Genomic DNA, 13,923 nt, shown 5'->3' with positions numbered 1-13,923 from the left:
CAAATAATATATTGTTTATTCTTCTTTCTGACAATTCTTCTATCTGGTTAATAAGCGTTGCTTCCATTATAATTTAATTTGGTGTTTATAAGTTCAAAATATTGAAGTTTTAAATAATTAATACACGTTATTAACACATTAAGTCTCATTATTTTTATCATCATTCTATTTTAAATATTCTAAGATAGTACGTCAAAAACAGTACAAATATTAAATAAATAGAAGCAGTGCATCATCAATTATCTTCTGGTTAACCCATTACCTTTTAAAAGGAAATGTATTAACCACTACTTCAACAATGAAGTGAATTATTATTTATGATAGCATTACTTGTTGTAATAGAAGAGTATGAGTTTTTAAAGAAACTAAGATTGTTTGTTAGTATGTAAATATATTTGATAATATAATGTATTGTCAAAGCAAAATGACATACATATTCATGGCAATGATAAATGAAAGTAAACATAATAATAAGGTAGTAATGAAATACTCTCTCTTCATAAAACAAGAAAATAAAGGAAATGAGAATTTTTTAATAAATATTAAAATGAAAATAAAAATCAAGTAGTAACTTAAATGATTTAAATTGATGAAAAATTAAAAAGACATTAATTTAATGGAAATATAGGAATGAAGAATGAAGAATAAAAATACACACTTCTTAACAATAATGATGAAAAACTAAATAATAAATGAATAATAAAACAAAACAAATATTCTTTAGACATAATGATGTGATTATTCTCATATGAATAAAGAACAATAAATAAAATAAATAATAATACTTATTTATCTTCTTTTTAATATTTATTTTTTTATTTTTAATGAAGTTTGATTCTATTGGAATTATTGTTGAAATATTGATATAATTAAGACAATTGAAATAGTGAATGAATTAATTTATACTATTATTATTGTAATTATTATGATGATAATTATTCTTACTGTGATAGTACTTATTATATAATTATTGTATTTCTTTCTATCCAATTAATACCAACTTTCACTCATTCTTCTATCACTTATGTTTCACTGATAATATTGTTTTTCCTTCTTTTAATGTGAATGAGTTATACTTTTTGTGATATTTCTTGTAATTCCATTTTTGTTAATTTGATTAAATTTATTATCAAAAATTAATTAATAAATTTTTTTAATTGATTTACTTTAATCCTTGGTTTAATGAAAGAAATACCAAAAAAAAAAAACAAAGAAATGGCATAACAAAAATATTAAATTCACTTTACTTTGTTAATACTAGTTTACTGATAATATTACTAAGTAAGAGTATTGTCTTTTTATAAAATTTTGAGTGTTATACTTCTGTTTTTTTTTTAATGAGAAACAAAAGTTACAAAAACAAAAATTTTTGTTTGTAAAGTTTGTACCTAAAGTTCTTTTGTTAGTTTGTTTTACGCCGTTGAGAAATGGTTATGATATAACACTTTGTATTTTCAATTAATATATAACGATTAATGTGAAGACTTTTACAAAATATCAAAAAAAAATAATTAATAAAACTAAAAAATAATATTCAGATTCTATTAACCTGATATTAATGGAAAAATTAATCAAAAATGACATGATAAATAAGGTGAAAAGACAACTTGTTGAGTTAAAAGAAGCCATAAAGAAAGGACAATCTCAAATTGATAAAGAAATAGAAAATTTAATTGAAGGGAAACCTGAAAATACGGAAGTTATTATTGAACAAAAATTAAAAGGAATTGAAGAGATGAAAAAGATTATTGAAGAATGTGAAAGTTTTATTCATGAAGCAAACGAAATGATACAAAAAGAGGAATTTAATTGTTTTGTTATGAAAAATAAAAAAGAAGAAATTTCCAAAGAAGAAGAATTGAACAAAATGAAAGGATATGCTCAAAGTATTAAAAGAAAAGAAGTTCACGAAGAGTTTGAGAAATATGATGAGTTTGTAGTTCACCAAAACGAAGACAGTAAAAAAGAGGATGAACGGGTTATGATTAATCAACTTCAAAATGATTTGATTGAACAAGCACTTACAAAGTTACAAGAATGGAGTAATAAAAATGAGGTTCATGTTTTATTTGATAGTGATTTAAATGAATGGAGTGAGTATCAAAACACAGGATTATTTAATAGACCAAGTATATTTTTATTTATATTTGATGAAAATAATAATGTCTTTGGGTGGTATTTTCCACAAGGGATAAATGAGAATGGAATTAGAGAATATCAAGAATGTTATTTACAAAAAGGAACAGAAAAAATTTTTGAAATACAAAAAATCAAACAAAAAGACATAAAAATTGGAAGAGGTGATTGTATTATTGAAATGAAACAAGGAAATACTATTGAAACACAAATAAACTTTAGTTCCAACAAGAAAACAACATCTTATTGTTATGATTCATTGTTTAATGTAGAACGTATTATTTGTATTCAAATGCTCTGTGATGAATGTTTAGATGTTATACAAGACAACTTACAACAATTACAAGAATGGAGTGGGTTGTATGAATGTAGTAGATTATATGATACATTAGAAGATGGTGAAAATGAAGGAGAAATGAAAGAAAGAATAAATGGAGAGAGTAATATATTTATTATCTGCATAGATGAATATGGGAATGTTTTTGGGTGTTTTATTGAAGCAGAAATAGGAGATTCATTACTTTTAAATTCAAGAAATCATTTTTTATTTGCATTTGATAATACTGAAGATTTAAGTGGACATCCTCGTCGATGGAAAATGAAAAAAGAGAGATTAGGAAAATTAATTTTAGGAGATAACGATATGTTGTTTTCATGTGGTGATGATATTTCTCCATTTGGAATGTTAATAATTTTTAAAACTTCATTTAGAAGTAGTTTTTGTGCTAGTTTATCTAATGTATATGAATATATTAAAGATGATGATTTAAATGGTACATGTTTTAATGATGAAAGGAGAGATACTTTTAAAGTACAACGAGTTATTGTACTTAAAATGAACTAAGAAATATACTTTAAATCATTTAAAAAATAGAAAAATAAAAGTTTGTAAAAAGAAGAAACTGATAATTAAATGATAAAATGAAATAAAATAATTATAATATTGAACATTTTCTTGGAGTTTTAGGAGGATTTTTTTCTAATATTCTTTGTAATAAAATAGAAAATGCTTTGTCAACATTCTTATTTGTTTTTGCTGATGTTTGAATGCAAGGAGCATTGATTGACTCTGCAAATTTATTTACTTCTTCAATGTCAATTTTTAAATCCAAATCAATTTTGTTTATAACTACCACAACAACATATTCCTCTTCAGATTTAAATTCTCTTATTACTTCATAAAAATTTGGAAGTTCAGTTAGAGTATATTGATTATTTCCATTACAAACTAACAAAGCTCCATCACTACTTCTTACATATAATTCTCTTAATGTTTCAAATCGGTCACTTCCACAAGTGTCTTGGATATTTACAGTACAAATAACATCATTAATAATTTTTGTACAACGCTCCAAATTATCTATTGATGGTTCATATTGGGTTATAAAACTCGAATTAATATATCTGTAAATTAATGCAGTTTTTCCAACAGCACTAGACCCAAATACAACAATATTAATTGTTGACGTTAGTTTTTTCATTTTATTTATAACAAAATTTTTCAGTTTTGTTGAGATTTTTTTAGTGAAATCTCTTTTTCATTTTATGTATTTGTATTATATAACTTTTGTCTGTAATTGAACTATTTAATTGAATAAAAACAACACTTCGAAGACGTTAATACTGAAAGACCCAGATTAAATAAATTTTAGGTTTAAGGCTTGTAATAATATTACTTAAAAATTATTCTTCAATATTATAATATCATTAAAACGTTTTCAATATGAAAATTAATAATAACGAACAAAAGAGAATTTATTAGTAAAACAATACCATGAAATTTGTATTGCATTGCCAAACTACTTCATAAACATTAATTAAAAAAGATTGTTTTAAATAAATAATTAAAATATAATTTAATTATAATTTTATAAATAGATTCTATTTATAAAATTTATAAAACCATAATAATTAAAATTAATATAATAAATTATGTTTCATAAATAAGAAAAAGATTTAATAGAATTAAGTGATGACATGTGTTGAACAATCTCTGAGTTTTGATGACAACTTACCTTCGTCTGATATTTCTTTTTTTCTTATATTAAAGAAAATAATAAAATAACAAATAAACAAAATTAAAATAATAAAACAATTAATTAAGTATTAAATAGAACTAATTTCGATTATTCCTTGTATATTTGAGACTAATCCTATCTATGAGTCTTCTTCTAAATAAACAAATAAAAAGAAATATAAAAACAAAATTAAAAAATCAAGTTAAATTAAAGTTCATCACAAATTAGAAGAACCAAATTCATAAATCGAGAAAAATCTTCTCTTTTAAAATTTTCATTCTTCACATTCATAGCTTTTTGATAAATAGAACGTGTCAACCCAAGGAAACTTACACACCCAACAAACTGACTTCGTTTGATCTTTTTAGAAAATAGTCCACGTGCGTTGGCTCTAATTAATGCTTCACAATTCTTTCTAGTAATATCAAATCCTAATTGAGGAAGTGCAGCCATCATTTCATTTAAATCCATTGTACCACTATGGTCAGCATCAAAGTGTGTAAATGTTTTATCTACTAAATCAACAAATTTCATTAATGCCAAATATTCATAAAATCCAATATTTCCAGATAAATCCATGTCAAATATTTTCATTAATTTTCTACAAGTATCTTCATCAAGTCTTAACCCTCCAGGAAATTTAGCTGATTTAAGCTCATTCAACTCAAGTGTCCCTGACTTGTCCTTATCTGTCTTTTCAAACCATTCTTGTAATGGTCTGAATTCTTCTATTCTTAAAGACATACATAATGGATACCACCACTGCTCTTTAATTAATGGATCTTCTTGAAATGTTTTTGTAATATTTTGAAAGATCCATGCATCTTGAGCAGCTTGAATATCAAATATTGACATGTAATAAACAGTTACTTTTCAAGTTTTAAAGATACACAAAAGATCCAATCCTCTCATTTATTGCTCTTTTCTTTAATTTATACAAAAATCCATATTGTTTTATATAACATAATTTATTAAAAAGATAAAACAAAATATAAAAAAATTGAACGAATGAATCAAAAGATAACAAAACTGTGTTATTAGAAGAATAAGTGAATTTTAATAAATTATTAAATATCAAACATAATTGAATAAAAGAATGTTGATTTTTTTCTATTTCATTATTTCTCTATAATAACCATTTAAATTGTTATAAATTTATAAGTAGTTATAAAGCATTTTGTTTAAATTTAAAGTTTTTATCGTTTGTAAATTGTTTTTGAAGAAATAGTTTTGTAAGTTAATAATCTATTAAAAAATTATTATGAAGTTCAGTGTTTAAATAATCTTTTTCTTTTTTTTTCTCTTAATGACATTGAAATAATGAATTATTCACTTTTTGAATAGAACATTTACAAATTTATTTTATTAATAAACTAAATAGTGTAATTGTATTTCAACAAAAGAAAGAATTTTAATAAAATCTTTTACTAAAAGAATATTCTTTATCAAACTTTTTTTAAAGAAGATAATTCAGAAATGATGTTTATTAAATTTTCTAAAGAAAATAAAAATGAGATAATTAAATGTTAATAAAATTAGTTTCAATTTTTCATAATCAAATGAGAATAATTAATTTTGTTTGTTAAACATTATTAAAGAATGTAAAAAGGGAATAGTAATTTAAACTCAAACAACAAGAAGAATACAAAAATAAAAATAAAAATGGAGAATTTATAGAACTTAATAAATATCATTTAAATGTTTAATACAATGGCTACTGCAAGAAAACCAGAAAAAGTAGTTGGAATTGATTGGGGAGACCAATTAATTAAAGTTACATTTAATAATAAAAGTACAGAACATATAATAAATATGTATTTTGGAGTAACAGCAACTGATCAACCTCCAAGTGCAATAACATTAAGTAAAGGAAAACTTTATACACTTTATAGTTCAACTGTTTGTTAAATTATTATTAATTAATTCATATAATAATCAGTAGACCAATTCAGATACAATTTATAATTTTGTTAATTTATCTTATTCATATGATATGGATAAATTTAATGACTGTAAAAATTCTGTTATGAATCCTTTATTTGATAATGAACAAGTAGATTTTAAAGAATATGGAAAAATTTCTCGTCAAGCTTTGTTTTCTATTTTTCTTGATTTTATTCAAAAACAAACAAATTGTGAAATTGCTTTTATTTCTATGAATGATTATCATGGAGATAAATTTAAAACTGACTTAATTCATGCTGCTAAAAAACTTGGTATTATTTGTTATTTAATCCCTTGTTATGCTGGTTCTATTGTTAGTTATATTAGTAGTCATTATGATAATTCAGTATGTACACGTGCAATTCTAGACGTAGGATATTATCATACAAGTATTGTTATCTTTAATTCTTATTTAAATACAGCAGAAGTTCTTTTAAAACGATGTACAAATATTGGTGGTTATCATTTTACTCAAAAAGTAAGAGAATATATTATCTTTAAAGCAAATGAACAAGGAGTTTCTGAAAATCAAATTTCTTCTTCTTGTTTAAAAGAAAAGGTTTCAAGTTTACGATCTTCTTTCTCTGAAAGAAAACTAGCTTCAATGGATATTATTCTTGACTGTAAAGGTAATGATGATATTAGAATTACTGCTATAAAAGATGAATTTGCTACATTCACTCAAAAAGAATGTGAAGAGTTATCTCAATTCATTAAAGACTCTATTTCTCGTTTGCAAAACCATCCTCAAAGTCAGTACTTTAATCCTTCTCAAATAAAAGATTGTTCTTTATCATCTATTGAGGTTGTAGGAAAAGGATGGTTATTATGTTGTGTTAAAGATGCAATTTCTAGTATTAGTAATATATCAACATCTCTTGACCCTTCTTTTTCTTCAGCATATGGTGCTGGTGTATTAGCAAATCAACTTATTGAACCTTCAAGGAGAATTCAATTAATTGATAACTCTTCAAATACAACTATTGGTGGTAATCATTTATCAAAATCAGATAACGAATTTGTATTGAGAATGGACACAGGGGATACAGCTATATCATCATCCTACTATAATCCAAATGGTTCAGTTGAACAACGATATATTATTAAATCTGAAGAAAACAAAAGTTTTACTCCTCAGAAATGTCAAAATGAAAAGTTAAATCACGTTCTTCAACAATATGATGTGACTAATGATAGAAATAAACTTCATCATCTCAAAAGATTAGAAGTTGAGAGAGAAGACACTATAAAACCTGATAAAGAAAAAGGACTTTCATTTAAAAGCTTTAAAGAGTATTATGAAAAAAATAGTGATTTAGTTTATGACTTATGCAAAAGAAAAACTAAATTATTAATAGCTCTTGCAAAAAAGAAAAAAAGTATGGAACTATCAAGAATAAAAGAAATCCAATCAAATATTTTATCCATTAGATTAGAAGACCAAGATAAGTTAAACGAAATTGAAAATGAATTAAAATAATTTTTTTTTTTGAATATAAATTTAATTTTTCTTCTTTAATAGAAAAAAGTCAATCAATTATCAGCTGAGTCTGTTGGATTTGTTCCATTCGGTTGAGGTTGTGGCATTATTGGATTCATTTGAGGTGGAGGACCTATTGGTGGTATCATTCCCATTGGTGGATACATTGGAATTCCAGGTGGAATTGCTCCTGGAATCATTGGTGGAACACCAGGAATAACTCCAGGAACAGGAATTTGTCCAGGTGGAACAACTCCCATTTGAGGATATAATGAAGGAATAGGAATACCTCCCATCAATGGTTGAGGAATTCCAACACCTCTAGTTGGTGCAACTAAAGCTATCAATGAATATATTAATGTTAAACATAATAAAAATAAAACAAACATGGATTTGCTTGTGGACCAGCAGTAATAACTGAAGTATTTACAACATTTGGAACAAAAGTTTGTTGTTTTCTTTTCTAAAATGAATAAGAAATATATATAATTTTATTATTATTATTATTTCAACAATAATATTTAACAAACAGGTGGTGGTGATAAAACAGTATATCCTTGAATACAATCACCTCGTAATAACATCATTCCTAAAGATCTTTCAATCTCTTTTTCTTCACGTGTTTTTTTATTAATAACTGTTCTTTTTTCAATAGTTTCAGATAAAATCATATTCATATATTTATCAAATGCTAAAAATTTACCAACAAAATTTCTTCCTTCAATGGTAGTAACTTTTATTGTATAATTAATATATTTTGATATTTTACTGCTTTTACATGCCATTTCAATTTAATTTCTTAATTATGTTTTTTATTTGAAGTTCTCTTTTTGTTTTTCTTTTTTTTTTTTTCTTTTAAAATAAAATCTTTAATCAATTAAAAAATCTCTCTTTAATGAACTTAACTGAACTTGAAAACAAAAGGATTGAGTTTGTCAAATTGTTGAGAAAAGGTGGATTAGATTTTATTAATAACATTAAAATGCCACTACTAATGTTTGCTGATATTTTGACTCAAATAAAATTAGTAAATTCTCAAATCCAAATGAAATATTTCCAATTTATTTCTCAATTCGCTTTTTCTCTACCTATTATTCTTAGTCAACAAGAACAACAACCATTCGATATTAATATAATCTTTGATGGAATTGAATCAATTAGTTCTCTCTCATTATTTAATAGCCTAAAAGTATTCACAAAACAATATATTAACGTTCTTCAATCATCCTCATGTGATAAAAAATATCTGAACGAATTCAATTTACTATTAATCCGCTCTGTATTTGATTTTCTTACTACTTTAAAAGATTCAATGGCAACTGTTTTCTTCATGTCAGTTTTAGATGAATCAGTTCTTCCAGATAATACAAATGAAAAGAATGAATTGTCTATTCACAACCAAACTCAATCTCTAGATGATCTTAATATTAATTTAGATGACACTGATACTCCATGTGTGTCTCCACCACTTCCAGTGATTCCTTTTAGTAACGATAATTACAATGAAGAAGAAGAACATAATAAAGGAACTATATCAAATGAGAAAGATGAGTCTCATTCTTCTATAAAAAGTCCAAAAAAACCTCTAATAGAATCTCAAGACACTTCTGTTAAAAAAGAGATAAGAAAAAAGGAAAATCCTACTGATGTTTCTACTATTAAAAAAGATACAGATAAACTGTTTCAAGAAATTAATGACTTTTTTAAACAATCCAAAATTGAAACATCAAATGAAGAAGGGATGAAAGGAACTGGAACTATTCAGTCACAAGAAGAAGAAGAATTAATTAATGACCCAAATAAATTGAATGTTGAAGATTTAAAACAGAAAGACAAATCAAATGAAATAAAAAAAGAAGAAAAGAAACCAATTATCCAACAAGAAGTGAACAAAGAAAAAAAACAACCACCCAAAGAAACAATTTTATCTGAAGAAAAGAAAATTATTATTGATCCATCAAAATATCAATTTATGGCAGAATATAATGGATTAATTTGTTTTGAATTTAATGGACAAATAAAAGAAGAAGATAAAAATGAACAATTAAAAAAGTATTACTTTGTTAAAGACTTAAATCAAAGTCATTCATCAGTAGAACGTAGTTATAATATAATGACAAAATGTTCTTATAAAGAGAAAGATGTTATAAAAGTAAAAAGTAATGTTTTTAGTTATAAAGATATTATTACTGATGACTATATTTTTAATGTAGAAAAAACGTTATTAGAAAAAAGAGGAGTATTAGTAGTCACAAAAACATTACCAATTTCTAAATCATTTAAAGGAAAATATTATCCTTATATCCTTGGAATTCGTAAAGAATTACTTAAAAATACTTCTATTAGTTTTCCTAATGAACCTATTATTATTCCTATTAGAATAAAAAGAAGTAAACCCAAATATTATTGTTTTTATTACAATGTTTATGAAAGAGGGAATATTGATGACATATTAATTATTGAAGTAATTATTGAGTAAATAGTTTTTTTGTTTTTTTTTTTTATTAATTTAATAGTTTATTATAATTTTACTTAATTAAAATAGTAAAAGGTAATAGAAGAATAGTAAATTTTTATTAAAATAAAAAATATGTTTTGTACTGATTTTAAATTACTCTAAAAACATTATTTGTTTATTCTTCTTATGAGTAAAACAGGAAAAAGTCTTGAACAATATATCGCAGAAACTCCTTTAATTGAAATTAATGAACTTAAACAAAGAGCAAAAAATGGAATTCCTGAAAAACAAAGACCATTTGTATGGAAAGTGTTATGTGGATATTTACCAGAGAATGTATCTTTACATAGTTCTAAACAAAAAGTAAAAAGAAGAGAATATTGTAGGTTAGTTCAATACCATTTTCATATAACACAAAAAAATTATCCTAAAGCATGGAAAAGTGTAAAAGAACAAATTAAAAAAGATATTCCAAGGACATATCTTAAACCATTTAAATTGTTTAAATGTAAAGAATTTGGTGATGTTATTGCTAGAATATCAGTAGTTTGGTCTTTTGAACATGCAGATATCTTATTTTTTCAAGGATTATTAGATTGGGTTTCATTATTTTTTATTACTTATCTCTTCGAACATATCTCATTTAAAGATGCAATTGAAATTACTGATTTATCTTCTTTTACTCCTAAATGGATATTACAAGTAGAAACTGATTGTTATTATTCACTTTGTGCAACATTAGATAAATATAGAGATCTTCTTGTTTCTGACTTTGGACGAATTTTTAATGCAGTTAAAGTCCTTGAGAATATAGTTCAAAAATATGACCCAACTTTAAACCAATTTATTTTGGAATATCCAGAATTATATCTCACTTCTACCAGATCATTCATTTGTCCTTTCACTAGAAATTTTAACTTTCCACAAATGTATTATATTTTTGACGCAATGTTATCTACTGAAATGTTTTATAGTCATTTTTATTTCGTTGCTGGACTGTTTATTGAAAACGAAGAACATATAATGAAAGACTCTGACATTATTGAAGTAATGCAAGCAGTTCAATCTTTACCAACTAAAACTTGGGATTTACAAAAGATTAAAATTTATATCTCAAATGCTTTGATGATGTATCATAATGATATGCCTTCTAAGTTAGAAGTTTTTTTACCAATGCAAGACCCTATTCAAATACCTCCTTATCTAAAACACAAAACTTCACAATTAACTCTTAAACAATTACCTTATTTAGATGAAATAACCCAAACACTTTTTAGGTATACTATTGCTTTAGTTCTTATTAGATTCTTTATTAGCCTTATAACTGTTGTTATAGTCGTACTTGCTCTTATTATTAAACACCAAACAAAATTATCTTTAAAGACTTTCTAATTATTTTGCAACACATTTTTATTGCTTTTTTTTTAATGACGTTTTTTTTTAGAACAAATTAGATTGGATTTTTAAATTAATTATTGAGAAGAAATCCCGAAAAATAAAAGGAAATGTAAGAAAATATAAGATCGAAGAAGATTATTGTTCAAAAACTAAAATAAATGAAGCTGTGAGGAAGTGTTTAGTTTGAGTAAGAATGAAATTTAAACTATTTTCATTTAACACATATTACAAAAAAAAAACTGATTAATCAAATTAAAATGAGTTCACCTAAAAAGGTGTCAAGTAAAATTGCTCAACTTATTGGACAATATGAACAATTAGAAGCAAAAAAACAAGAGGAATTAGAAAGAGAACAAAAAGTAAAGTCACAAACAAGGAACCATCCAAACCGAGTTGTTGTTAAACAGTCAACGCTAAAAATTCAAAGAAAGAAAAGCTCTAAGTCTTCTTCAAGTAGTGAGGAAATAACAACTTCTAAAACACCTCAAAAAACATTTAAACCAGCAAAACAAAAAGGAAAAATTGCTATTCTTACTAAACAATTAGCTGGTGAACTTGACACTAAACAATCTAGCTTTGAAATAGAACAAAAAGAAATTGAAAAAAATACTACGTCTATTGAAGATGAATCAACTAAAAGTCTTGATGATTCTAAACAATCACTCCCTGAAGTTAGTAAAGACAATGTTAGTGAATCTAGTTCTACTCTTACAAATGTTGAAAAAAAATTATCAACTTCATTAAGTAATGAACAAGATGAATTACAAAAATCAAAGTCATCCTCATCAACTGATAACAAAAAAGATGAAATTCATTTTGAGGAAGTTTTACCCAAAAATGAAGAAAAAGAGATTTCTATGGAGGTTGAATCTTCAAAAACAGAAGAAGAAAAATCAAATTTACAAATCCCTTCATTAAATGTAAGTGAAGGTAAAGACAACAATGAGTTTATTGAGACTGCTGAAGTCTTAAAAAAGTCTAATTCTTCAAATAGCTCTGATGAAGAAGATAAAAAAGATGAAGAAGATATAAAAGATGAAGAAGATATAAAAGATGAAGAGGTATCTTGTGAAAAACTTGATACTCAAGAAGAAAAAAAAGAAGAAATGACTAGAGCTGAAGAGTCTCAAAATGAAGAAATAAAGGATAAATTACCAATAACTCCCTCTTCAGAAGTTTCTGAACAACTTGAGCAAAAATTAAAGGAAAGTATTAGTCAAGAAGTAGTTACACAATCTGAAGAAGTTAAAGAGACATCACCTACAATAAAAGAGGATGATAGCTTGAGTGATGAAGAAAAAGAGGTTCATGAGAAAGAAACAGTATTATCAATTAATGGAGAAGAAGCATCAATTCATTCACAATCACCAATTGATTATTCAAATAATGAAATTGATACAAATAAAAAAGCTGAGAAAGACCTTCAGGAAAAAACCTCTAAACCTCATTCTGAAGAAGATCATATTATTAAAGGTAATGTTTTAATAATAAGTGATGATGTTAAGCACACTAATTCAAGCGAGTTTAGTGAATCTTCTCATGGCGGAGATTATAAAGACGTTATGGTTTGTGTTGGAGAAAATAAGAAAACTTCTTCAGTCTCATCTTTGTCAAATGACCAAAAGGAAGAACCAATTACTAACATTAATGAATTAAATCAAGAAAATATAGTAGTTAATGGTATGGAGTTTTCTATTAAAAATGAGAATAAAATTTCATCATCGTCAGCTAAATCCTCTTTATGTTCAGTTGAAGAAAGAGACAAAGAGGTTTATGTTAATATTGATGACCAGAAAGGTGCATCCCCCACAATTAAAGAATATAGCTCTTCTGATTCTGTGGATGAAGAAATGATAGGAACAGTTGTTGTTGGAGTTGTTAACGATCTTGTTGAACAAATTCAAAATGAACCCAAAGAGGAGGTTAATCAACCAGTATTAGAATCATCTCCTTCCTTATCAGAAGAAAAGAAAGATGAAAAGTCAATAGTATCTTCAAATGGAGATGAAAAGGAAATAGAACCACCAAATTTAGATGAAAAGACACTTGCTTCGATTCAAGATTTAGTAACGAGTAAAATAGAAGAATGCCAAAAGAAAAAAGAAACTGAAAATGCTGCAGAACTAGATTTATCAAATTCTTCAATACCAGAGAAGGTTACAACTCAGAGTATCAGTAGTTCTGATGAGGAAATGGAAGTTCAAGATGAACATGTTAATGTTATTGAAAATGAAGTAATTGAAACTATAAAAAGTAAAATTAAAGAGGAAAATGATAATGAGTTAACAAATGAAGAACAACAAAAACAAGAAGAAACAAAAATTAAATTTGTTATTAAAGAAGTTACTTCAGAAACTCCTTCAAGTTCTGAAGATGAGTCTACAGAGGTAACAGATAAAGAAGTAATAAGTGTAAGTGAAGAAAATAAAGAAGAAAATACCACTGACCAAATTATTCTCGAAGAACCAAAACAACAAGTTGATGAAGAA

The 13,923-nt window shown here is 25.1% G+C and overlaps 9 protein-coding genes across 9 annotated transcripts; 6 read left to right on the top strand and 3 right to left on the bottom strand.

Moving 5' to 3' along the window:
* Positions 1–1,558: 1,558 nt before the first annotated feature.
* ENU1_032330 (hypothetical protein) lies at positions 1,559–2,980 on the top strand (the record flags this gene model as incomplete). Its single annotated transcript, XM_008857339.1, has 1 exon — positions 1,559–2,980. One exon carries the CDS (start codon positions 1,559–1,561, stop codon positions 2,978–2,980), a length of 1,422 nt encoding a protein of 473 aa, XP_008855561.1.
* Positions 2,981–3,071: 91 nt separating this feature from the next.
* On the bottom strand, positions 3,072–3,617 carry ENU1_032320 (Ras family GTPase; the record flags this gene model as incomplete). Its single annotated transcript, XM_008857338.1, has 1 exon — positions 3,072–3,617. The coding sequence occupies one exon, from the start codon at positions 3,615–3,617 to the stop codon at positions 3,072–3,074; it is 546 nt and encodes a 181-aa protein (XP_008855560.1).
* A 744-nt stretch (positions 3,618–4,361) lies between these two features.
* ENU1_032310 (grainin, putative) lies at positions 4,362–5,009 on the bottom strand (the record flags this gene model as incomplete). Its single annotated transcript, XM_008857337.1, has 1 exon — positions 4,362–5,009. One exon carries the CDS (start codon positions 5,007–5,009, stop codon positions 4,362–4,364), a length of 648 nt encoding a protein of 215 aa, XP_008855559.1.
* An 843-nt stretch (positions 5,010–5,852) lies between these two features.
* Positions 5,853–6,062, top strand: ENU1_032300 (hypothetical protein; the record flags this gene model as incomplete). Its single annotated transcript, XM_008857336.1, has 1 exon — positions 5,853–6,062. The coding sequence occupies one exon, from the start codon at positions 5,853–5,855 to the stop codon at positions 6,060–6,062; it is 210 nt and encodes a 69-aa protein (XP_008855558.1).
* An 85-nt stretch (positions 6,063–6,147) lies between these two features.
* ENU1_032290 (hypothetical protein) lies at positions 6,148–7,578 on the top strand (the record flags this gene model as incomplete). The annotated part of the gene is made up of 1 exon (XM_008857335.1): positions 6,148–7,578. One exon carries the CDS (start codon positions 6,148–6,150, stop codon positions 7,576–7,578), a length of 1,431 nt encoding a protein of 476 aa, XP_008855557.1.
* Positions 7,579–7,631: 53 nt separating this feature from the next.
* On the bottom strand, positions 7,632–8,363 carry ENU1_032280 (LSM domain containing protein; the record flags this gene model as incomplete). Its single annotated transcript, XM_008857334.1, has 3 exons — positions 7,632–7,918; positions 7,966–8,041; positions 8,109–8,363. The coding sequence occupies 3 exons, from the start codon at positions 8,361–8,363 to the stop codon at positions 7,632–7,634; spliced, it is 618 nt and encodes a 205-aa protein (XP_008855556.1).
* Positions 8,364–8,560: 197 nt separating this feature from the next.
* On the top strand, positions 8,561–10,057 carry ENU1_032270 (hypothetical protein; the record flags this gene model as incomplete). Its single annotated transcript, XM_008857333.1, has 1 exon — positions 8,561–10,057. One exon carries the CDS (start codon positions 8,561–8,563, stop codon positions 10,055–10,057), a length of 1,497 nt encoding a protein of 498 aa, XP_008855555.1.
* Positions 10,058–10,222: 165 nt separating this feature from the next.
* ENU1_032260 (Rab GTPase activating protein, putative) lies at positions 10,223–11,428 on the top strand (the record flags this gene model as incomplete). Its single annotated transcript, XM_008857332.1, has 1 exon — positions 10,223–11,428. One exon carries the CDS (start codon positions 10,223–10,225, stop codon positions 11,426–11,428), a length of 1,206 nt encoding a protein of 401 aa, XP_008855554.1.
* Positions 11,429–11,691: 263 nt separating this feature from the next.
* On the top strand, positions 11,692–13,911 carry ENU1_032250 (Uro-adherence factor A precursor, putative; the record flags this gene model as incomplete). Its single annotated transcript, XM_008857331.1, has 1 exon — positions 11,692–13,911. A coding segment is annotated over one exon (2,220 nt), but the record flags the coding sequence as incomplete, so codon positions are not given.
* Positions 13,912–13,923: the final 12 nt, after the last annotated feature.

The sequence above is a fragment of the Entamoeba nuttalli genome (genome assembly GCF_000257125.1).
Source record: "Entamoeba nuttalli P19 unplaced genomic scaffold asmbl_2565, whole genome shotgun sequence".
Taxonomy (NCBI): domain Eukaryota; phylum Evosea; order Mastigamoebida; family Endamoebidae; genus Entamoeba; species Entamoeba nuttalli.
The sequence above is the reverse complement of the archived record's forward strand: the minus strand, read 5'-3'. Positions and strand labels throughout refer to the sequence as shown.